This window comes from Mus pahari, chromosome 5, assembly GCF_900095145.1.
Source record: "Mus pahari chromosome 5, PAHARI_EIJ_v1.1, whole genome shotgun sequence".
Lineage (NCBI taxonomy): Eukaryota > Metazoa > Chordata > Mammalia > Rodentia > Muridae > Mus > Mus pahari.
The window spans coordinates 112,269,635-112,296,098 of NC_034594.1; the positions used below are offsets into that span (position 1 = coordinate 112,269,635).

Genomic DNA, 26,464 nt, shown 5'->3' on the forward strand with positions numbered 1-26,464 from the left:
TCAGCATTCTGAAGCAAATCACAAATCAACATAAAAACCAGCCTGAAGGTACTCCAGCAACAGAATTCCACAATGTTTTCCAGCAAAGAGCAACAGAACCTTTCCCAGATGACATGAGATAGAAATCTGTGAGTGGCTAGTGAGAAAACAGAGTCCTCTTTATCCCCTTCTGATGCTCCTAACTGATAATTCTTCATTTTCTCATCAATGAAGAAAATGGGAAAATTAATCTCAGCTTGAAGAAGAAATTGTTTCACTGTCAATTACAAACATGTAACACATACCACATAAGCAAGGAAGATAAGAGTTGAAAGTTTATTATGGTAATCGATATTATATCTCAGTAGGAGTAAACAAAACAGTGGAGAACTTCAAGATAAATACACAGTAACGAATGTCAAAGATGCTCTTAAACGTAGGAAATGGCCGTAGTCAATTTTATATTTCTCATGAATGGTGAATTCCATAACAGAACTAACTGTATGAGGTTACCTATGTAAATATTCAGTACAAACAAGTTTTCATGCCCCTGTTTTTATTCTATATGTTTTATCATACATTATATTTGGTTAAGGACAATTATTTGGGTTCATAACATATATCGATATGATCAAGAGCATTAGCTAGTAATTTTTATCTGTTGTGTAGACAGCATCTGACTTGTAAAGTTCTACTTCCCATGTGGATACAAAAATAGTCTCCCTTGAGATTTTCATGTTTGATTAAATATGCATTAAGAGATAGTGATGAAATGACAGTATATGGAACATAAGTCTCACATGTTGATTTAGTTCACTTCCCTAGAACGACTGTACACACCCACAGCACTCTTACATACTTTTATCTATATCCAAAAATAGCATCTTAAACTACAAGATCATCAACAGGACAAGGAGGACACCTTGAGGTCATTCCAGAATGGTACACATTGTTATTCTTACAACTGAATCCAATTCAGTGGGATTTTCAAAAAAATGAATCCTTCAAACAAATTAACAGGAGGTGAAAAAGGCACTGTTTTTCAAAAGCATTTGAAATGGCTTGAAAATATTCTCTAATCACATTTAGATGTCATACACATGCACAGACATGCACACACACAGTCACTCACACATAACCACATTCTCTCACACACAGACACCCTCTCCCATGTATACATTCTTTCTGAATGACATAGATACACTTTTAAAATAAGCATAAAACTGTACAAATGTTTTGACAAACTTAAATATTTTTATACAGTGGCAAAGGTGAACACAGATTCCATATACCACTGCACAGCCATTTTCTTTCATTAGGTCTAGAAAAAATAGAAAGGACTAATTTGAGATTCCACGTTGTCCCACGTAAATCCTTTCCTATGAACTCTGGGTTGGAGCTGGGCTCGCAGGACCATTGGCAGCATGTTCTGGCTCCTCAGCACTATTGGTAGGCTCCGAAGCTCCCATCCCTTTGCTGTCTTCCTGGGCTTTGTTCAGAGAACCAGCTGGGCTGACGCAGTTAGCATCCTGCTTGCCTCCGTCCACTTCATTATGAAATTCAATTTTGTCTTGGCTGTTTGTTTTCTTCACTTGTCCATTCTGGGCAGGATAGATGCTGGCGATGGTGTCATAGAGGAACTGGTATTGCTCCTGGTGAAAGAAAGCAGCATGAAATTACATGGAGAAAGTTCTTATGCCCAGAAGAGACAGGGACTAACTAATCATTTCCTTTTGCAACTCTAGAACACATGTTCTGACATGTTCTCACCAGAAGCTCTCTCACTGACTTAACCATGCCCTAGGATCATGGGCAGGACACCTTAGGAGCAACACCAACCAGGTTACTCCCTGCTACACATTGTGTGACATCTGAACCCAAACCTCTGCCAAAATGTCATTTTTTTTTTTGTGCCTATGCTCCTACCTCATGTGCACACATCATTTATGAATGTGAGCAGAAATCACCTCATTCAAGAAGTTTGCAAACTTCTCCATTGATTAAAATGAAGGGTCCCCAGTCACCCTCTCACACTTTCTGTCATTTTAGTTATTTGACTATTTAATACGTATTTGTCTTTGAGTCTCTTTACAGTCAATGCGTGTATCAGGTATTCAAATACTTTTTAAAAACCATCCATGGAAACTCAAATTGTGTGTTCATTAAAAGCTTTGAATATTTCAATAAGAAATTGTACTGAGAATGAATACTAAATCACCGATGTTTGACTATGTTATTGCTGCAAACAGAGGCTACACTGGGTGCATAAATGTAATGCATACTGCTTTTCGCTGAACTCACAACTCTTTGCACTGTAAACTGCAGGCCTCAGGATTGGTTTGGTTGGAAGCCATATTGTGTCTATTCTAGGCCTGGACTTCAAGGGGTGGCACACCTGTGTTCCTGATGCTCTGCCCTTGTATAAGCTTGAATGAGCAGCGACACATGACCACTGACCACTCATCCCTATTGTCAGAAGTAAATGACAGCTACTTGCCAATTTACTGGCAGCAGAGATTACTTTAGGCCAGCCAGACCTAAGTAGACACATCAGCTGACAGCAGATATATGAACCTGGATCTCATTGACTATGCCTGGGAAGCTGAGTAGATCAATAGGATATCACTGAAATGCAGTCATGTTATTGAAGTCACTAAATTTCGGACTGGTTTGTTATACAATAAGACTAGTTGATAAATGGACATTAAAGGATGTGACCATGTAACCTGTCATGACAAGTTGAAAACGTACTCTAATAAGGCCTTATTTATATTGATCATCTTTCATTGAGGATTAGGATGTAAAATGAGTGGGAAATCAGAAAAACAGAGAAGAGAGGGGAAGGGAAGGAAATGGGAGTAGAGGAGAAGGTGGAGTGCCCACATGGAAACACAGAGGACCTGAAAGTGACATTGAGGGACACTTACATAGCTGCTCACCACCCCAGGCCGTGCTTTGCGTAGAGACTTTACCACTTGAAAAACATCAACCACATCTTCTGTTTCTGCACTTTCCAAGAGATTGAACAAGGCACAGAACAACCCTGTCTGCTGGGCTCCATCTCTGTCAAAAGAAAGGGATTTTTTTATAAAAGTAGAACATGAATTAACTCATTGTTTTATAGAGAAAGGGCTATTAGCATGAAAACAGAAAGATGGGATATGCTTTTTAAAAAAAAATTTCACATCTACTATATGCATCTTGCTCTCCTTTTTTTAAAGGCCAAATTAGTTTCTGTGAATGCATTTGAGGACAGACTTTCCCAATACACAACTATGACTTATTGGTCCTGTGCCTTAATGAGACATGGATCTAGCTTTAAGAGCATGCTCTCTTTCATTTATTGCTTTGTGTTTGTAAATGCGTCTTTACTAACATTCTCAAGTCCTCGATGGTTAGGATTAGCATAGCACGCTTGATTTGACAGAAGGATTAGAACAGGGCCAGATACAGATTACACCCAAGGATTAGCCCTACATCACTTCCTGCTCTGCTTTGATCGCCATTCCTTAACAGTGTTCTCCATTGACATTAGTGTGAAAATGATGCTTGACAGAGTTATTCACTAAAGCAAGGACATCCAAATAAAATTTATCAATGACAGGAGGAAAAAGAGTAAGGGTGAAAAATACAATGTGGCTTCCTCTTAAACCTCACATAATCAGCAAGTGCTCTGTATACAACCTGGTGGGGGAAAATGCAGTTACACCCTAAGCAATAAATTGAAGTCTAATGTTCCGTTCATCAATTTTCTTTTCCATGTAAATTAAATGTACAAATAACCCTGGGGAAAAAGTATGCCCACGGGGGGATTGTTTCTTTATCTTTGGTGACATTGGTGAGGACTTTCACAACTTTTACAAGCATTTCTTCAGATTTACGGTGCTCATCTCATATTAGGACTTTTTAAAAAATTTTGTCCTAAATTTTAATATTCCTTTACTGTAAACTTTTCATATTATGCCTCTTTTTCAATATGTCTCAGGGAGGTTATGTGAATATCTGCTACGGGTGACCCTCAAGGGTCTCTACAGCAAGGGCTAATGAAATTAAATCATGTTATTTGTGAGAGGGCTTTGGTGACAAGCAATGAAATTTCAGTTCATGTTCAAGTGAAGGGCACTCGGCCTGGCTCGCCAGATAAAGGTGAGTATGCTTAATTCTAGTGACCTGAGTTGATTCTTGGATTCCACAGGTGACAGGAAGGGTGGGGTTCTGACAACTGTTCTCTGACCTCCTCGCGTGAAACATGGTCTGCACACACGCACTCACGCACACACACGATTTCATAAAAAGTTTACAAATAAGTAGCTTGATATATTATCTACTGGATGCAAGTCACCCAGCCATGAGGTTGTGTAATATCCAGTAGAGTAAATCCAATGCCCAGAAGTCTATCCACAATAGAATCCACCAGCCAACCCATTCATACATATTTCTGTTTTTCATACACCCATTTACCACATTTAGCACTGGAGCTCTAATGCTGGGCAAAGCAGAGTCAAAGATGCCATCAAATGATAGCAAGCAGCTACCAGCCTAAAAACCTGGCTTTATAGCCTTCATTGTTTATGTTACTATTATAGTCATGCTGCATATAAGTAGCATGAGAGTGAATGGCTTCATGGGGATCTTCACTGGGCCACACCATCTACACATTAGGATGCTCTCCAGAGTTCAATAAAAATGAAGACGAAGCCTTCCAACTTTCGAGTACATCCCATCAGCTTCCTAACCTGCAGTGGACGAGGACTGATGTATGCTTGTGATACTTCATCCCTTCTGGGCAACTCTTGGGAAGCTTCTGTTTGAGGTTCTGAATCATCGACACCAGGTCTTTCGGTTCTGCAGGGAGCTCTTCCCCTTTCCATGTGGTACACTGGTACTGGTACACAGTTCTGGGCTCCTTCCTCTGCAATCCGAGGTGAAGTGAACATTAGCTCAAATGAACTTCGGTCCAGCCTATCCTAACTTTGATAGTTGTTTTTGTTTTTGTTTTTACAGATACTTTCATTCAAATAACATATATTTTTCTTTCGGAACCATTATAAAGATAGTGGTCTTGAGGACGCACAGCAGTTTATATTAATTTGCTATCGGATTAATGACATGATAATTATATCATAATTTTGAAAGCAAAAGTGCCTCCTAAGTGTTGACCTACCTTGGAATGTCTCAGCTCGAAGGTTCGGAGAGTGTAGGCTGAGGCTCTGGTTGTGTCTTTCACCTCCACTTCCATGTCTCCATAAGTCTGCTTTCCCTCTCCCCAGTACTGAGCACAGACTTCCTAGATAAAAAAATAACACGACTTGCCATGTTTTACCTAGCTGTTGTCTTCGTTCTTTAAAGTATTCAGAACCCCTTCTCTCTTCCTACCTCTTACTTTTGTACTAAATAGAAAATATTGAATTCTAAAATAATTGAAACATTAATTCTCAACCGAGGACACTCAAAGGGCTGAGAAACACCCAGGGAAATGTTCGACATCCTCAGTCATCAGGGAAATGCAAATCAAAACAGCCCTGAGATTCCACCTCACACCAGTCAGAATGGCTAAGATTAAAAAAAAAAAAAAAAACTCAGGTGACAGCAGAGGCTGGAGAGGATATGGAGAAAGAGGAACAATCCTCCATTGTTGGTGGGATTGCAAGCTGTCACAACCACTCTGGAAATCAGTCTGGCGGTTCCTTAGAAAATTGGACATAGTATTACCTGAGAACCCAGCTATTCCATTCCTGGGCATATAACCAAAAGATTCTCCAACATTTAACAAGGACACATGCTCCACTATGTTCATAGCAGCCTTATTTATAATAGCCAGAAGCTGGAAAGGACCCAGATGTCCTTCAACAGAGGAATAGATACAGAAAGTGTGGTACATTTACACAATGGAGTAGTACTCAGCTACTAAAAATGATGAATTCATGAAATTGTTAGGCAAATGGATGGACCTAGAAAATGTCATCTTGAGTGAGGTAACCAAGTTACAAAAGAACACACATAGTATGCACTCAGTGATAAGTGGACATTAGCCCAGAAGTTCGGAATACCCAAGATACAATTCACAGACCACATGAAGCTCAATAATAAGGAAGACCAGAGTGTAGGTGCTTCTGTCCTTCTTAGAAAGGGAAAAGTACCCATAGGAGCAAATATGGAGGCAAAGTGCCGAGCAGAGACTGAGGGAAAGTCCATCCAGAGACTGTCCCACCTGGAGATTCATCCCAGATACAGTCACCAAACTGACACTATTGTGGATGCTAAGAAATACTTGCTGAAAGGAGCCTGATATAGCCATCTCCTGAGAGGCCCTCCCAGAGCCTTACAGAGTCAGATGCTCACAGCCAACCATTGCACTGAGTGTGGGGTTCCCAATGGAGGAGTTAGAGAAAGAACTAAAGGAGCTGAAGGGGTTTGCAACCCCATGGAAAGAAGAGCAATATCACACAACCAGATCCCCCAGAGCTCCAGAGACTAAGCCACCAACCAAGGAGTACACATGGCTCCAGCTGCATATGTAGCAGAGGATGGCCTTGTCAGGTATCAGTGGGAAGGGAGGTCCTTGGTCCTATGGAGGCTGGATAGATACCCCACAGTAGGGAAATCAAGAATGGGAAGGCAGGAGTGGATGGATGGGTAGAGGAACAATCTCATGGAAGCAGGGGGAGGGAGATGGAACAGGGGGTTTCTGGGAGGAGGGGAAATCTGGTAAAGGGATAACACTTGAAATGTAAATAAATTTAAAAATAATAAATACATACATAAATAAATAAAATACAGTGAAAAAATTTCACTGTATGGTGGCTAGAAATGATCAGAGTATTCCAAATGTAGCTTTATCATCTCTAGAAGAGGTCTTTGGAATTTGTCTCTTTTAAAACCCTGATTATTCAACCTCTTCAAAATCTATAGAATAAGCTGACATCAGCCATGACTTTCCCAACAGCCCGGGCTCTGCTATTCCCCCACTGCTCCTTGAGAACAGAGTTTATTTGCATTGATTCAAGATTTCACCCAGCATCTTTATGGCCAACTTTATGAAAAGCTACACTGAGACAGCATGAACATGAAGGGTCAGACTGGAGATTAAGGGAACCAGAGGTCTCTACAAACTAGCATCCTATAATTGCTGACAAGAGGTGGAGGGAGGGTGGGAAGCTGAAGATGGAACTTGAGAAGTAGACAGATGAAAGACAGACAGAGAAGTGAGAGAAAGGGGGACTGAGCAGAGGGGATTCTTAGGGGGGAAATGTCAAAGCAGAGAAAGGGGTAAGGAGGAGCGTGTAATGGATCATGATGCATGCTTATGAGGATTTTGATTATCATATGCCAGAACTAAAATACTATAAAATGATCTACCATTGGGAATTTTTAATGATACCTCGGGGTACTAAGGTGTTAATTAGGAAGTAAATGTATGTCTTAAGTTTACCACCAATTATAGAATTTCGTGGTAATAATATCCCATAGGAACGAAGAAAAAAAAGATACAGCTGAAAATTTCAAAGTGTTTTGTCTTCCTAGAAGAATGGAGTTAGGAGGCACAGAGGAGGGTCATTTAGGTACATGGGATATTTGTGCATTGAGGCTACGAGGTGGGGTGCTAAGGCTCTGTATGTAAACATACTTGCCCAGAATGGAAAGTGTATTTCCACAACATGAATATAGGAGAAAAGTAAAAGGTAGAATCTTCAACCATGTAGTCCCCCTCAGCTCCCCCACAAGCCCAGGAATTGAGAGAATGTCAAAACCCAGACATAAGACAAAGAAGCCAACCTGTCAGAGATCCCCGGGCAATAACAAGGTGGATTGTGTAGCAGAGGAATCAAATATGAAGATCACAGCAATAAACAAAGAATGGAAGAATGGCTAACGGCCCTGCATGGTCAGGGGGCTTCTAAAGTAGCGTTCGTCAAAGCACAAACCTGGTCTCCATTCATTAACTCTGTCAACATCACAATAACTTTGACTTTTCTTTGGAATATCATCTGCCAAAAATCACCGATTGTTTCTTTTAGTGGCCCCTGAGCAGCAATCATCATTTCTGGTTTCCAGTAACTCTAAAAATCACAAAGATGGAATTTGTTACTGCTACCATCAAAGAAAGAGCAAAAGCCTTTTAAACTTTTAGGAAAAAAAAATAATTGATTTGGTATCATTGCCATTAATAGACAAAGTTAAGATTCTGAAGTCCAAGAAAAAAATTCAGAGTCTATTCATAAAATATTTCATTCTCACCTAATGATGTGAAATTACAGTTACAATATACAATGCTACCTATCAAAAATATTTTCCTAAAACCCCTTTTCTTTATTGTTTTAATTGTGAAATTGAATTAATGTAATCATACAGAATTATTCTTATCATTGATCTATTTTAACTTGTGTCTATAGGTTTTCTCCTGACATAATGCAATTAAGCTAATGCTAAAGTATGAGTTGCAGGAAGATCTGGAGAATAAATAAATCTAACTGAGTTTGTAAGTCTTTACTGAATCCCTTAGTCTTTTGGGGTTTCTGTTTGTTCGGTTGGTTTGGTTTTAGTTTTGGGGGTTTGGATTTTGTTTTTTTTCCCCAAATATTTTATGACATAAATTCATCTGAGAGATTTTTTTAAATGCTGTTATGCGACCATCAAGATTAACAAGATCAGTGCTAAGGTGGTCACAAAAATCTAACTAATCTGGTTATCTGAATGAAAAAGCTTCACCGTATCATCATGTAAATTCAGGTGTGCTGACTCAAATAACTAATACATTCTAATAGTTGTACTTATTGTAATTTTGTTGTTTAAACTAGTATGTTAAAATGTTTAACATAAAATACAAGCAATAGCGCTGCCTTGTTCTAAATCAAATGATTAAATTTTAACCCTTTTAGGTAGTTTGATATGTTTATTATCTGGAGAAACTTTTGCACCTATGAATATGTGAGTATCATTGAGCCCCTTATCTATGTATAATATTGCCTAAAAGAGAGACCTGACAACTCAGCCGTCATCTCAAAAGGGTCAGAGCCTGGTTTTGGAGTGTGGGTACCTACCATCACAAAGGATGCATTAATGTATTTGCTGGTTTCCTCTGAGTCACTGTCATCATCTGAGGACTCATCTGACTCAGGCTCGCTCTCTTTGCTCATCTCTAGTTCATGCTTAAGCGGCACCCTGTTAAAGTCATCTATGGAACAAGAAACAGAAGCAAGTCTTACCAAAGAAATCCTAAGGGTTGAGGACCAAGCTCACCTAGACAATATGCTTGGAATGATCACTTTCCTAGGCTTAACTGAAAACTCAATGCAAATGAATCAGATTTCCTACTGACAGACACATAGAAATGAAGAACTTCAAAATTAAATGAACCGATCTAACTTCAGAGCTTAGACTCCTGTTTTTAATGTTATTCAATTAACATTAAATTAAAACTTTCTACTAAGTTCATTCTTCAAAATAATTCCCTTTAAATACAAATTTTATCTAGTTCTAAAGCATTCCTTGTTTCTCAATATTTTAAATCACTAATAACCTGGCTGATGATGTACTTAACTACATTATTATCGGTGCTGTATTTTAACAGTATTAACAAGGACTTTTGCAGAAATTAACTAGGTCAGCCATGCATTGCATTGATTTATGTGGTTTTCTTGTCTATTAGCTTGGCTTATATTTTACTCATGCTAATTTTGGTGTATGCAGCTGGATGCAATCAAAGCAGCACCAGGTATGATCCTATCAGAATTATTAAATAAAGTTAAAACTTAAAATAATTTTTCATATTTCCAATATGGTAAGTTTAGTGAGTGACAATGTATCAAGCCTTTGCAGCTCTCAGTCCCATTAAAACCTCTGCTATATCATGATTACCTTGACATATAATAAAGGTAAGATAAAACTAGTGAAGAAGACTGTCTTTCTTTGCTCCAACTCACAGGTTTCATCTTCTTATAACTTATTTCTGCTTTTTGTATTTTCAGATATGCCTGTGTTGAGGTAGGGGTGACACACTAAGTACTGTCCATCTTTTAAAGTTAATTGAAAATACTTGGAATCTAAATAATCTGATAAAATTAAATTTTAGATAGCATACAAATTAATTTCTTTCTTTTTCTCTTCCTCCTCTCTCTTTCTTTGGTTTTTAAGACAGAGTTTTTCTGTGTAGCCCTGGCTGTCCTGGAACTCAATCTGTAGACCAGGCTGGTCTAGAACTGAGGAAAGATCTTCCTGCCCCTGTCTCCCAGGTGCTGGGACTAAAGGCGTGCCCCACCCCAGCCACCCACAAACTTGTCAGCCAAGGGTCGCTTCATAGTCCATGTCTCACATTAACAAAGTCCAAAAACAGCTTAACTGTATCTGATACAAGAAAGAAAGATCAAGTACGTACATGGAACAACATTAGAATTCCTGTTTTTCTTCTTATTTTCTTCTTGATTTCCAACGTGCTGTGTCCTCCAGCTCCTGTATGATGGAAGTCTCTAAGAAAAATAAAGAAAAAAAGCCTCCTTTAAAATCTAATATTTCCTAAAGTATTGTAGCCTGAGATGTCTCTTTAAAAAGTATATCATGAATGCCTGTAAATTTTCAGTAACTCCCCACAGGTGACAGGTTCTTTTTTAATTGTTTGTTTTAAATTTATTTTTTTTATTTTCCTCAACATAATAAATTTATTATTTGGCAATTTCATACAATGTTCCCTGATCACACTTGCTTCCTATTCCTTCTAGGTCCACCCTGCCACCCTTCTACCCACGTGCCCTCCCCTGATAAAGAAAAAATAATACACCAAGTCCAATTTGTATTGCCCACATACTCATTCGAGCATGGTCAAACTTCTAGTTCAGTCCCTGAAAGATAACTGAGTCCACAGTTCTTAAATTTGACTCTGAAGATTTCCTTTTTACTGCACAGACATTTAGTAGCTTTGATTTGCTGAGTTGGGACTGAAAAATGACATTTGTACCTAATAGAGCTTGCTTCTTAGTTAAGAAATACTTGACAACAGGTTTGCATAGCTTTTTCCTTCATTAAGTGCAAACAACAAAATAGACTTTCATTATTATCAACCCTGGAATGGCAAATTATTCTAAGTGACCAGGTCTTGGTTAACAAAAAAGGGTACCCAAAGGATGTGACTACATCTGTTGAGAGACAGAGCAGAAGTATTGCAATTCAAACTCATTTGAAAACTATCATTTGAAAAAAGAAAGAGTGAACCAAGAAAGCCTTCATAGCACTGTACATCAGCATGGCTTTCTAGGGAAGTGTTTTCTAAATCTCAGCCATGGAGACACACAGAGCCAAGCAGAGCTGTGACCCAAGAAGTTCAGTCTACATCTCCAGCCAGCAAAGAGACCAGGCATTATCCACTTGATGCTGACATTCTAGGTATGAAAGATGCAAGGCTGTGGATGTTACAGAATGTTACAATAAGGTTCCAAAATGCTGCAGAGCCCAGTCAATGTGTAGCATGGTTAGATGCTCTGCAGGGAACTCTGCAGTGGTCCGAGTGTGAAGCTATGATGGTGAAACTTAAGATGCCGTGGAGACCTCAGGAGAGTGAAGATGACAGAAATATAGACCACTTGCCAAGGAAATGTTTAATAACCACATGCTCCCGATGCCACAACCATAAAGAAGTCCTGCAGAATCATTTGGCGGAAGAAATTGACACAGAATTGTCCTGCAGAATGGGCTTTATTAGGAGAGAGATGGGTGAGACCATTGCAAGCAGTGCAATGATTTTGGTTCTTAAACTGGGAGAGCAATTTACATAATACAACATAATACCGCAGACAGCATAATGGGGCTTCAGAGCCTTTGCTTTAAACCTGGAAAAGATTAGCAATGGGAGAGCTAGGCATAATACCTAACATGTAGGGGGTTCATAAAGTAGAGACAGGTCCTTCAGTTCCCTGAGAAGCAAAGGACACTTCTTACTTTTACAGGTTTTCCTATATGGATCATTCTATATTCTATTCTAGCTTTTCAGTCTGGCTTAGTCTGTGTGCTAAGGAGGCAGGCACTGGTGAACACTGTTATCTTGTAGTTGCGAGGGATATGGACTGTGCTTGATTTCTTTACCCTTCGAACCCAAGACTGACTTCCGACAGCAGGGGCTATCAGTTCTTTCTAGAGAACAGTCTACAAGGAGAGGAGTTACGGCCTGATTCTGGTGAGCTGGGTGATCTGTGACCCAAGTCTGAGAGCTTTCTCTTCCACTGTGCTTTTTCCTCCACAGTGGACTAAACCATCAAGCCATGAGCCAAGGCAAATCACTCCTCCTTCATACCCTCTTGATCTTTCTCAACTGTAAGTGGTCTTTTTATTGATACCTGGTCACAGCAATAAAAAATGCAAATTACAGAAACCCACCTTGGGAAACACCATAATATGTGAGAAACCACCCAAACACTGTCCTCAAGTAGAAAGAACCTAATATTCTAAGTGGAACTGGTGGATTTCCTTCCATCAGTGTAATAATGGAGAATTATTTATTCTTCAATCCTTTCTTCTTTCAAATGCCCAAATCTAAACCTCTCAGAGAAGTAACCAGTGTCCAGGACAGGACAGTAGTAACTAGGTCCGTGGTACCAAGGCTACTGACTCCTCCTAGTAGAATAATTGAGAGTAGGGTCCCATGCCAACTGCACATGGTCTTGAATAATGCTGGGGTGTATAAGAAATGGAATATTAGCTGGAAGGGACTCAGTTTTCCTGAGGTCACTATCTATGATGGTGCAGGGCTTTGTATTGATCCATCTGATATGAGGTGTCTTTACTATTGTAAATATTCCTTTATCTATATTCTGCAAGTAAGGCCAGTAAACTTCCTGGTTGCTCAAATTGAACACTGATGGAATTGTGACTGTGGTGGTGTCCTATCTAGGGTGAGCAGAAGTCTGGTCTTTAATACACAGAAAAAGCTATATCAGCACTGTGATATCTCAGCAAATATCTTTCTATCAACTTTCTGGTGTCCATGGTCTCCTCAGCAAATCTACATCCTGATCCTCTTCTCCCAGCAATCTCTTTCCATTCCATTTACACCAAGTAGATATCACTTGATACCATCAAGAAGCTGAATCATTGTCAGGCTTACATTTCTTAGCCTCATAGTCTGAATAAAAATTACATTTTGTCTTTATTCTGCCTTCTATTTGCAAGTCATTTATACCAATTTCTTATTCACAAAACCCAATGAATTTCATTTTTTTCTTTCTTTCATATTATAGTACTCATTATTCAGTGTCATTCACTCAGAGGCATCAGCTATCAATTTCAGGATCAGCTGATCTCATTATTTTTAGGCCTGGGTAGTAATGGGCATTTTCCCACAAGATGCTCATCTCCTCAGTTAGGCCAACAATGATGTCATAATCTGTGCAGTCTTGCTATAGCTTGATATCTTTCTTGACTCCTTTGATCACTCTTTGTACTCCTCCCCCACCCAGTCTCACCATTCCACCTTTGTCTGTTTTATTACAAACATGACATCATGTCTAAACTAATGACTTGAATCATCTATGAAACTGAAAGTTACCTTTCTTCCTCGTCATCTATTCTAGCAACTTTTCCCTAGAATTTTGTGTTTTCATAAGTCTCCAGCATACTGTTCTTATGATTTTCTTTCTTGATTTCTATGTAACCCTTTCATATGTCGTGATCCACTGCTACAAACGTTCACTTGCAAAGACCCTCAATTCCTTTGCTGTTCTTCTCCCACATAACCACTTTTCAGACCTACATGGGTTTATACAACTTCTAGACCCAGAGATCGCAGTCAAAACCACAAAATGACATTCTTTGAATTCATGGCCATAAACACCAAATGATCATGCAATAACTTCTGACCATCCTATTAACTTTCAGTTAAGTATTTCCTACTCTGTCTTCTTCCTTGAGCACTAAGATTTATGTTGCCTGTGTTGCCCAGGTTTTCCCAGCTCTCCACTTATGATTTTGCTTCACAATTCCTCTATAAATTAAAGGCAATTGAGATTGAACTAATGCAATGACAGTTACTTTGATTAGCATGTGTAATAAACATGTTTTGGAACAACTTACTATTCTCCACAAATATGTACAGTTATGTGTCAAGTAAACATTTTAATATATTATTACCAAAGGAAAGATAACTACTTCCATTTTTTCTGACATCCCATCACCACATGCACCAAGCACTCTGCCTCTCTACCCTCATTTTGTTTCTGTCTGCTTGGGAGGAGGAATGTCTCCAGTCTCTGCATTTTATAACTGGTGAGTGCTGGACAACACTCTTTCAGACCTCTCCCTTGTCCACTTGCAAAGCACTTTGACTCTTGTGCCTACAAATGTCCTTGGCACCCATAAGAAATTTAATTATGTCTGCTCAGTTGAAAAAATAAGTCCCTCTTTCTTTTAGTGACTATGCATACAAATGTTTACCTTAAATATAGTAGCACCACTAAACAGTAAGTATTCCTATGTGACTTAGTGAGCTTATGGTCAGTTCATCAGGTCAAGGGTAATAAAATAATGCTAAAGCTGCCTGACATTCAAGCTTTTTCTCTGCCTACTAGTTACTCACTATAGGTCAAGTCTTTGGAAGATGGTGATATTCAAAATCATTAGATGCTGCCTGCTATCCTCCAAGCTTAGCCCCACTTTTTACCATAACCAGTCAAGTGTCCTGCATCTGACAAAAGAAAAGCACATCTCATCTCTTATGAAACTGAAAGTCTCAGAAAGTTGGAAATTACAGATAGAAGGGGAAAATTCAAACCACTTTTGACAATGAAGTTATCTGAAGATAGCTGTATCGACTCACTGAAATCACTGCAAAATTCATTCTCAATTGGCTTTCAGAATAATCACTTAATAAAGAGGTAGAGACACAAGTACTTATCCTTTATGTGTCTACCAGTTTCAGCAAGTTCAGCTTCATAATCAGTCACAAATCCTTCTAACTATTTCCTTTGAAACCAAAACTAGATGCAATATTTAAAGGTGAGATGTTACATTTCCTGTGGCAGACCACTATGTGGCTATTATGATTATTTTGACCCATTTCATACAAGCTTAGTGAAGCAAGAGTATTAGTTGTACACTCAGACCTCAAGTTTTAAGCAAACCTCTTATATAATTGCTGTATAAATGTAGACATTTTTTAAAAACTTGTGGCGTCTTAGCTTCCTCATCTGCATTTTACTGTTTTGTAGTCAAGTACTGGCAAGGACCTGAAAAATAATCCACATTCCTCAAAATTACTTATCCCAACTGACATTGCTGTGACCATTGCTACCTGGTATTCAGCCTCCAGAGGAGAGGGGTCACTGGGTGGGTCTCTCTTCTTCATGTTCTGTAGGCATGAATGTAACTCAGACAAGTTCACTTCTGTTTCACCAAACTGATTGTATTCCACTAAAGCCTGATGAATCAGGATGTACTGTGCCTGCAAAAATCAAACAACAACATGCATAACTAAAATGTACTGTAGAGCCCTGTATGTCACACTTAATTAAAATATGCATATGTTCATTTTTTTCACTTTGGGAAGCTTGTAATAAAAGAATATTGATAACTGTAACACATAAATATTCTGGAAATTGAGTCACAACTTTCTAGACTATGAACAAATTGCATTTTAGACTACAATCCCAGACAAAGAAGTGGCTTTTCAAAGAGATTATCCATTAATTGAAATTAATTATTAATTATTACCTAAAGCTATAATAAATTTCAAAGTATGTTAGAAAAACAGGTAAATATCCTATAGAACAAATATATATTATTCAAAGATTTTAGGGCATCTTTTCCCAATGGAGAAAACTAAGGTCTAATACGCCAAACTGAAAGTCAGCAACTCCAAATGTTTTGGTTGGCTCATTTGAGTCCATTTTTTTCTTATTATTAAGGAATAGATATATTTTTGATAAGCCTTTTAAACTGCCATATCTAGTTTGGCATATCTTTTGACTCTGATTATTTTCTGTGTATCATTTTACTTTGAGAAGATCTGCACTCATGTCTGGTTCTCTGTAGATGAAAAACTACTTGCATGTTACTGATATTGATTCCCCTGTGGGTTCCATGCCTGCATCTGACCACATAGACAGGCACACACTAGATTGTTTTCTTCATCACCAGAAGTAATTTGTTGTGATTTTTCACTTCCCACTGGTAGGTATTTAGAACATTTCCAATATTTTGTTATTCAAACTATTAAAATCCAGGGAGCATTCCCGTACCTGTTTCTGGTTATGGCCATTTGTACAGACAAACATGTAGTGTTGCCGAACAGACGTTTTCTATAATAACTATTTCTTCCAATTACCAAATGCCACACACACAGCACATGCCCCAAAGATGCCTAAGTGCTTCAACTTCTATTTTCCTTTTAACCATTTGTTGTTGTTGTTATATGAGATAAATACTGACTTTACCTCAGCACTAATTACATTTTATGGGTGGTTTATCTGGAGCATAGAAAGATTAAAAGAAATCCAAGAATGCATGAAATGAGTAATTTGGGGCCTTTATTTGAACTTCCGAGCTCGAGTCCAAAGAGCCAGGTTCTTGCAGGTGTGGTGTTAGCCTAGCACTTTAAAGGCTGGGGCACCATTTCTGCTGCAAATTTAAGGCCATATGGACTGCTGACAGGGACTGACCATGTCTGGAAAGATAAAGAAAACAAAAGATACTCCCAACTTCTATTTTATTCTGTCTGCTAAGGGTTATGAAAAGTTGCCAATGCTGTGTTCCTTCTCTTCAGGTTCAGTCATGCAAATGACTTAATTGTTTAGACACTGTATTAAGTTCACCTTGCTTCCACTTATATACTTCTACAAATACAAAGTGCTTCTGATGAAAATTAGTTCATTTTAGTTTACAGAAATTAAAGCATCATTTTCTTTCATCATTTGAATCTGTAAATAATACGCATTTCTTTTAAGCTCCTCACTGCTACTCCAGAAGATTTAAATACTCAAACAACAGTGAGCCTATTCACATCAACTAAGACTGTACCTCCACTTGCACCATCAAACACCTCTGTCGCCTTAGCTTGACAACATAACCATAGACATCCACTTTGCCCTCTGCTTCCAGGCCTTCCAGCATGGCATCAATTCCAATGTAGGTGCCTGTACGTCCAACACCAGCACTGAGGGAACAAACAGAAAAGTAAGGGGTGAGGTATACCAGATGTCTCAGTGGGTGAGGTATACCAGATGTCTTAGTGGGTGAAGGAACCTGAATGGCAAGACTGTTGACATGAACTTGACCCCTGAATTCCACTTAAAGGTAGAAGGAAAGAACTGAATTCAAAAAACTTGATAAAGCTCTCCTCCATCCTAAAACAACCACTACCACAAAGGCACAGATAACACACACACACACACACACACACACACACACACACACCTGCATTTAAAAAAAAAAAAAGCAGAAGAAAAGTGTGAGTCATGTTCACAAGGGTCAAGTGAAACAGTCATCAAGAAGAAGCAAGAGTACAATTTTATCCAATGGGTTGGACAGGCCGACAGGCCCACTTGCCCCACAAAGTCTTTACCTGCAGTGCACCACAATGGGACCACTGAAGAAGTTGCTAAAAGCATTAACTCTCCGTCGAAGTTTGAGGAGCAGGTGAGGGTCTTCAGGAACCCCATGGTCTGGCCAGCTGGTGAACTGGATATGAGTCACTTCTCTTCCAGTTGCTTTTTCTTTTTTCTACTCAAGAGATAAGGCATTCTTTGAGAAAGTTTCTTTCAAAACAAACTCAGTGAGGTAGATATATAAAAAAGAAGACCTGTACAATAGGTTCCTAATGTCAAGTATCTCCAAACCTTTGCCTCAGACCCTCTCTACCTTGATTTTCCAGAACTGAATTTCCTACCCCACTACTGACAGTTCATGGGAAGTCAGACTAAGAATCACATGCACTGACCAGTAAACCAGTAATGAGCAGATAAAGAAAGAGTTGGTAAAGTAGAAACTCCTTGGGCCTTCTGAGCTATGAAGTCAAAGTTTAAAAAACAAAAAACAAAACAAAAATAAAAAATCTAAAAATAAGACACTGAGTGAAGTAATAGATAGAGGGTTTTTATACTGAATAAATTCCATCCACGTAGCTCTTTAGAATTTATCTGCTTTGTTTCCCAGCAAGCAGGACTATTTCCCACATGAAGAAGTATAATTAATTATTTAGTTTGTGTTCTGTTCTATAGATTCTCACCCAGAGAATTACCACCTTTCAAAATATAAATAATAAGATAATATTTTCTTTTTAGCTTTCCAATAGAGAACATGTAAATTCATTAGAACAGATAGGTCAGAATAATCACAGTGAGAAGATAGGCATCGGCCTCTGCAGAGCTCCCATATACATGCAATAGCATCCCTTGCCTAGTATGCATTTTTCTATTGGCTTTAGACAGGATTGTTCATCCCCAAAAGCAGAGCGGGGGGGGGGGAATGCCATCAGAGCAAAGAGGGCTTTAGGAGAAATACTGAGCAAATGTGGCTTTTTGTTTTGTTTTGTTTTGTTTTGTCTTGATTCAATTTGTTTTCCTGAGGAAAATGTGCACTAATAAAGTTCAGGTTACCAAAAGCCTCTAAAAATAGGATTCAAAGAAACGTTTAACTCAGATAAAGTGTGAAAATTTCAGTTGCATTACTAGGGTATACATGGTAAATCAAAGACTCCAGAGTGGTACCTCATCACTATGTAATGGTAAAGCGTTTTGGCACTACAAAGTGAAAGTCGAAACTCATCTCACTCCCCATTCCAACACCTTCAGCCTAAGGCAACCACTGATTTATGTTCTGTATTCATAGACTCCTCTATCTAGAATTTTCCAGAAAATTGAATTTCATAATAAGAGATGACCTCTATTTCAAGTCTTACCATGCTGACCTCTTCCATTGCTGAACTAAAGATTCTCCCTCCCTCTCTCCCTCCTTTTCTCTTCCCTCCCTCCTGCTCTCTCTCCCTTTCTCTCTCTCCCTTGTATAGTTATAACTTAGCATGTTCTAATATGCTTATACAATGTGCCATATTCTAAAATATGCTTCCCATTATTCAGAGAGACTACTTAGAACCATGATTGTTTGTTTTTCCACTTAACAACCTTGTCCCTGACAAAGCACATCTTGTGGACCTGTTTGTTACTACTTCAAATGACCAGTAGAAGAGAATGATTGGTGCAGACAAACAATGCCTCAATCAGCAATTAAAATTTGATCCTGTCAGCTTTCATGGTTGTTTTCACCTGGCTCTTTCTCCTAAAGATCATTAAAAATAATTTTTCCCAGATGTGTTTTAGTTCCTCACATTTTACATTCCTTAGCTGCACTCTTAGAAAAAGTCATACCAAGCCCAAAGTTACAGAATGAGATAAACTCACATGTGAAATGTTCAGCTTCTGAATGATGTAATCAGGACATCGTTTGTGGTCATTGATGGTCACAACAATATCTCTGAAAGCCCGAGTGCCTTCCTCCATGCATGGCCAGTATTCTGCACACTTGTTCTACAGTTTAAAAGAATCATTGTTGACGCTAGTCTATTATAATACAGTTCTGGCTTACTCCCAAAACACTAGCAACCGAGAATGTATTCAACTGATATCCCCCCAAACACTTGCACACTTTTTAAAAAACATGTGCACCTTGAGCTGAAATGTGTTTTATTTCTCATTAATGTTTCTGAATGGGTTTCTTTTAACTAATTAACAGAAGGATGATCTGCCCAGCCTTTGCCAGCTATCACAAGAAGACTGCAAAAGGATTATCACAAGTGACATGCTTGCAAGTGGTTACTTCCAGGCTCGAGAACCTATAGGCTTTTTATTTCTTCCAACATTGAATTACATGAGTGTCCACTGTTTATGCAACATCAGTTCTTGCTGTGGCCATTCATAAATACTTGTGAAGTTGTCACATAACAATGTTTTAAATTTACAACGATATCAAATATGGGCTTTGAAATCAATTCACTTAAAAGTTACACACACACACACACACACACTCATATATATGTGTGTGTTTTGTGTGTGTGTGTGTGTGTGTGTGTGTAGGTTTCCAACACACAAGAAATAAAATGTTAACAAGGTCAAAGCAGAAAATCATCTGTATAAATCATACCAAATGCAGCTCAGCGTTTCTTTTCCCCACCCCCAACCTCCAGCCTTCTGGGTAATTACCCTGTTTCCTTCTTCACATCGTGTGACCATGACAATAACTGTGGCCTTTTGCTCCCAGATCATCCTCCAGAAGTCATCAACTGTTTCGTCCCGGGGCCCTAGGAGTAAAGTACAAGTTATCCAATCCTCAGAAGTGCTATAAAACAAGTTTCTAGGAGAAACTCCAGGATGTAAAATGAATTACCTTGTGCAGCAATGTATTTCCTGGGTTCCTTGAAGCCCTGATCAAAACACACAAAGAGAACAGTCATTTATGGAACACTTAATCATTAACACAAAATACGGTGAATCAGAAGCTGATATAGCTCGACCATGGTTGTAAACACATATGGCCATTTTCAGGTCATTGCAGGGGGAGGATTAATGTACAACAAGACATTTAATGGTGCTGAACAGTTTAGCTACCATTTTCAAACAGTATTCATAACCTGAATATATTTTTGCCATGTAGTACTCCAAACAGCTTTTATAATTACACTTTATCTCATCTGAGATGGTGCAGCAGCAATTAACAAGACAAATTCATCCTTTCCTTTCTTATAAACCCCCTGCCCCACAGAACCACCTGCTATTCAGACCTTTTCACCAGCCATGGGGGTTCCTTTTCAGAGTTCTACTCAATTTCTCGCAGTAAATCCCTCTGGGAGCTCACCTACATTTCCACATATTAACTATTGCTGGGACACACTGTGGATTCCCTAGAGTCCTTTTATGCCATTCCAGATATGAAAATAAAAACATTCATTATCTGTAATGACTGCTTTCTCTGCTCCACTGGTTAAGATAAGGAAGCAGTACAGAGGCATATGAAATATGCTAATTCCTTGCAAGACTCTCTCAAATACCGTAAATTTGCTTTATTAATGGGAAAATTCCACAGGATGTGGTAGCTTTGCCATTGATTGAAACTTTGCACATCAGCTATATGAACCTTTAGTTAATTTTCGTAAGTTTCATGATGGTTTCAGTCACGTGCTTATCTACCCACCTAATACCCGCTGAGTTACTACAGTATGTCAGGAACCTGTCTAGGAGCAGAGGAGATCTGCTTTCCAGGGGGTTGGAGCTCAGTTGGAGAAACATAATTATAACTCGACCCCATAATTATCAAACCTATTTGAACAGAATGTATAGCTGTTTATTTCAAGAGTTTACCTAAATCCTGAAAAAATCTCTAGGATTCCTAATTCTGCTCTCAATTGCATTTCTTTGAAGGACGAGATATTTGGAAAATGAACTCAAGTACTCTAAAAAAAAACTTGTTCACCACTAATTGTCTGTCCTGCAGAGGACATTTGTCCAAATCAGTTCAAATGGAGGTGAAGATTAGGAACTGTTACTATGGTATTTTGGGGGACTATTCTGCACATCTGATAGTGTTGCTCTGTTCTGGAAACAAGCTTTGCAGATAACATATAAGACGGAAATAGGGGTTTATATTATGGAAGTCATTGGCACACGTAGATTCATCTCTAACTCAGCTGGATTCCTTAAGGGCTTCCAGAGACTGAAATACCAACCAAAAAGTATGCATAGGCTAGACCCACACCCCTCACTAATATGTAGCAGATGTGCAGCTTGGTCTTCATGCTGGTCCTCCAACAACTGGAGTAGGGCTGTCCCTATCTCTGTTGCCTGCCCGTGGATCCTGTTCCCTTAACTGCACTGCCTTATCTGGTCCCAGTGGGAGTGGATGTTCTTAGTCCTGTGACTTGATGTGCCAAGGTAAGTTGGTACCCAGGTGGGCCTCCCACTTCTCTGAGGAGAAGGGGAAAGGAGTATGGGGGGATGGTCTGTGTGAGGGGTCAATGGGGAGGAGGGGCTCTGTGGTTTATATGTAAAATAAATACATTAATGGAAAAAAATCAAAACAGGAATATACATTTTGAAAAAGAATATAAAAAGTGTTAGCTATCAAAAATATTTTATTAGAGACAGGTTTACATTGTTATCTTCAGAGACTGCCAAGGGTATAGTGCCAATTCTGGTTCTCCCAGAGAAACTGGGACTATTTCACAGTGAGTTGTGGGTGTTATTTAACTAATATATGGAAATCATTAAAAATGATGACTGAGAAACAGCAAATGCAGTTAGCAGACTGTAGTATTGTTAGCAAAGAGTCATAATACTTATGTGAGTAATTTGGCTCTGGAAACCCATAAGATATCTTACAAAGTAAATTTATTAATGATTAACACAGCGATTACAAAGGTATATGTTTCATGAGTTGTTCAACAAGAAGTATTTCTAAATTAGTTTATGCTTTTGAATAGACCATGTAGTTGGTTGAATTCTTGCCTTCAAGTTTTCTACTTAGCTGCAACTGCAGACTGTTCCTTTAAATGAAATGTCTTTGTGGATCTGAGAGTTAACAGGATGTCTCAAGTACAATGACCAGTGTCCATTTAAGTGACAAGGGGTGGACATGAAATTACAGGGGCTGTAAGAGGGAAGAAGGCCACAAGGTGGAGGCAGAGAGTAGAGAGAGTCAGCCATTATCCAGCAAAATATAGGAGAGCCAAAAGCCTCCAGAAGCCAGAAAGTACAAATAGGAATTTTCCCATGAGACCTCGAGTGAACATGGTTATATTGAGAGCGTGCTTTGAGATTTCTAAGCTCAAGAACTCAGAGAAGAGATTTATGTTATTTTCATGGTACTAATTTGTGATCTTTTATTATGCCAGATCTCAGAAATGAATACCTATAAATTATATATAAATTATGATAAATTGAAATTTGACTCTCTACTTCAATAAAATTATACACATTCATGTAAGCAAAACAAAATAATAATAAAAGACCTCAACTTCAACTGCTATCTTTCGTAAAAAGGTTTGAGAATCACAGACAAATCAGCCAACGCCATAACACACACTTTATCACATACAAGATAATAATGTCAGTTTTCAATAGTACATTTTTTTTAAAAAAATTATGAACAAGCACACATTCATATGTTGCAGATGGATTGTAAGTCAGGGCTGCTGCCATGTAGAAATCTTAAAAAATATGATTATGTAGATTTCTTGGACCTGAAATTCCTCTTTTAGAAATTTACTCTATAGATAAATTAAATTAAAACCCACACCGTAATAACATGAATCAAGATGGCACATTGTATCTTTCTTTGTAGCAGTAGAAATATATAAAGCAGACTCAAAAAGATACAAAAATTCGTTGGATCTTGGGAGTAAATTTTAGCTTGTGATGCTTAATCTTTTTGAAGTTTTGTGGTTTTCAAGTGTGTGTGTGTGTGTCTGTGTGTGTGTGTGTGTCTGTGTGTGTGTGTGTGTCTGTGTGTGTGTGCGTGTGTGTGTGTGTACATGCACAACATATGTGCAAATGCCTGTAACTCATGTTACAGGTCTTTGTGAGCTTCCTGGTGTGGGTGGTGAGAACCAAAACTAGATCCTCTGCAAAAGCAGGCAGTTCTCTTACCTGCTGAGCCATCTTTCAAGCTCTCCTTACCCTGTACTTGTTTAATTTTGATTGCCAATTTGATAATATTTAAGATCACCTTGGAGACAAACGTCTGCACACATGTCTGTAGGGGAGTATCTAGAGAAACTTAAATGAGGTAGGACCCACCCTGATTGTAGGTAACATTGGCCATTTGCCTTGATAGAAGCCCTGCAGTGAATGAAAGGAGAACACAGGAGTCCTAGCATAGTGTTTGTATCTTTGCTTCCTGACTGTAGATGCAATGTGATTGGCAACTCACACTCCTGAAGATGCACCTTCCTCAGTCATAGTGCACTTCAAACCATGAGCCAGAAGAAACCTACCCTTCCCTAAATTGTCCTTTTCATGTATTTTGTAACATGAACAAGAAAGTTATAGACAAGCCTGAGAGCAAATCTAGCAAGATCTAACTTCATACCTAAAGTCTTTTGTGACTAGCCAATATACATACTTTCAAGGGATGCTGGGTCACTCAAGACTTGAGTATTTATGACAAAGGTTAACTCTGATCTGAAAAGTCAAGCTCTCTGGGCCATTACAGGAAGAATCTGTAATCTTTCTGTTTGGAGTACTATTATATGTGTTCCATGTATAGAAAGATAGATCTATGTGTACATATTTTAGATGGCTATACATTCTACCCTTATACTATGTATAGATTTATATGTATACAGATATGCATATCTAAGGTATGTATGTTTTTATATGCATATTCAGAAAATAACAGGCTACTTCATGGTGTGAATATAACATTTATAAATAAAAGTCTTAGCAAATGTTGGCGTTTTACTTTTCTGTTAAGAAACATGTACAGACATGAACACTCTCTTGAAAGAAGGAGATACTAGGTAGATTGGCTAAAGAGATGTTCTCAACTTACATGTGTTTTTCTATCTTGTAAAATTCTTGAACTCACATGAAACCCTACTTATTTAAGAATTATAGATGTCAAATTTTTAAATGTCATCGCTAAGTTTTGTCTAGATCTTTTCAATTTGGATAACTACAAGGGAGAGATAAACACACCAGTGGAGAAACTGCTGCCATGCTCAGTGAGCAGAAGCACACCAGCTTGGGCTTAGGCAGACCTAAACTCCATCTCAGTTTGAGCCTTCCCTAATTTCAGTACAGTTTCATAATAACTAAAGTTCTTGAGTTCTCCAATTCTCATATATTAGTGGGCATAGCGTGCTCAGCTACAGCAAATGCAGAGTTCTTATGAGAAGTCCATGCAGAGATACTTTCATGCACAGTGAAGAGGAGATTTTTATTTTCATCAGGAGAAAACCCTATTTCACACCTAGCACCAGCAACATTGTAACAATCTTTGGTTTTGGTGTCAGTGATGTCATGGACTTAACTTAAAATATTTATAATAACTTCTCTAAATTTTTGCAAAACCAGTGGAGGAACTAAGTAAAACACATAAATGTAAAGAAAACAAACATTTCTGACAGTCAAAATAAGTCAAAGGAAGCCCAGTGTATTTACTTACATCAATGTAGCTGGCATTTATGTAGGTGGACCCTGCATCTCCATTTATTTCCGAGAGCTCCACACGGTTATAATCATCTGATTAAAGAAAAAGAAATTAATACTGACCTAAAGAGTAGCCGTACACTGTCAATACACAGAAACTCAGTTCCGAAGTGCACTCACAGGGAAGAATGTCAACATAACGGTTTTTATTCTGATTGTGGGGCTTTCTGGCATCTTTGATGTGAAACCTGCTGAATACCCGTGGAATGCTCTGAAAGATACAAATATTCTTTGGGTTACAGAAGATTCCCAAAAGAAGGAGGTGGGATAGAATGAGGGAGGGAAGAAGGGAGGAAATGAAGGAGGCAGCAAGGCAGAAAAAGGAAGGGAGGGAGGGAGGGAGCGAGGGAGGGAGGGAGGGAGGGAGGGAGGGAAAAACAGTTTTATCCTTTATTAGTTATCACTGGGGGGTAAATGAGGTAACATAAATACATCCTTTATTCTGACAAATACGGTACATTAGGTAGATCGAATTAACTTTATTATGAATTCTGAAAATAAAAATGTATTTTTAAAAAGAAATTAATGATAGAACAATTTATTTAATTTCAAAACAAATTTAATGTTAAATGGAAAATATAAAATTACTTAGTGACTGATTAATTAGATAGTCATTGAGAACTCAAGGACAAAAGGAACCAAATCTGTTGCGACAGGACTTCACACTCAGATAAAATGCACTACAGCATTATGCTATAAGCCCTACCAGATTCTTATTCTGAATGACCTTGCTACCCTCTCTGAATCTCTCATCTATAAGTATTGCAGTAACATATGACTATATTATATTTCTGTGCTCAGTGGATAAATTATTATGGCAATGGTTATGCATATATATGTAACATGGAATCATCTTGAAGACTATGTGGACTTTCTAACCCTCTGTCAAGGACGACTCATACCTGAAATTCAGCCAAGAACAGTCTGCCCTCGTCAGCAATCTTCCTTTTGTATGTTTCCAACAAAATGTCAGAATGAATTGGCTCCACATCCATCAGCTGCTTTTCATCATCTGTAAACAAGTTAGAGGTGTGACCTGTGTTGCATCTGTCTGTCTGTCCATCAGATCTGCATGTGCTTAGAGTTCATACCGCAGGTACTTCCCATCTCCCTATCAGTGTGGGGAATTTCATTCATACGTAGACATTTGCCTATAAATTAAGGACTTCTAAGTCTTGTACCCCAGTCTTTTTCTGGCTTTGCCCTGATCCCTCTATGAGAATGAGTTCCTCTTTTTCCTGTGCCTAGATAAAAGGTTCCTGGCCAAATATTATCATTGTTAGATATTGCTTGATTACACTCAACTTGTAGTA

The 26,464-nt window shown here is 38.4% G+C and overlaps 1 protein-coding gene across 4 annotated transcripts in view; it reads right to left on the bottom strand.

The window, feature by feature from the left end:
* Positions 1-250: 250 nt before the first annotated feature.
* Ptprc (protein tyrosine phosphatase receptor type C) overlaps positions 251-26,464 on the bottom strand; it is a 114,209-nt gene continuing 87,995 nt past the window's right edge. For all 4 annotated transcript variants that reach the window (XM_029539134.1, XM_021198123.2, XM_029539136.1 and 1 more), the window contains 16 exons: positions 26,054-26,163; positions 25,272-25,362; positions 25,108-25,184; positions 20,335-20,371; positions 20,151-20,248; positions 19,353-19,478; positions 17,519-17,676; positions 16,975-17,110; positions 15,251-15,400; positions 10,355-10,445; positions 9,021-9,154; positions 7,905-8,039; positions 5,144-5,266; positions 4,716-4,891; positions 2,907-3,042; positions 251-1,631 (listed from right to left, as the gene is read on the bottom strand). In XM_029539134.1, the coding sequence (XP_029394994.1) occupies positions 1,359-1,631; positions 2,907-3,042; positions 4,716-4,891; positions 5,144-5,266; positions 7,905-8,039; positions 9,021-9,154; positions 10,355-10,445; positions 15,251-15,400; positions 16,975-17,110; positions 17,519-17,676; positions 19,353-19,478; positions 20,151-20,248; positions 20,335-20,371; positions 25,108-25,184; positions 25,272-25,362; positions 26,054-26,163 (2,051 nt within the window). In that variant the 3' untranslated portion in view covers positions 251-1,358. The remainder of the gene's footprint in view (positions 1,632-2,906; positions 3,043-4,715; positions 4,892-5,143; positions 5,267-7,904; positions 8,040-9,020; positions 9,155-10,354; positions 10,446-15,250; positions 15,401-16,974; positions 17,111-17,518; positions 17,677-19,352; positions 19,479-20,150; positions 20,249-20,334; positions 20,372-25,107; positions 25,185-25,271; positions 25,363-26,053; positions 26,164-26,464) is intronic.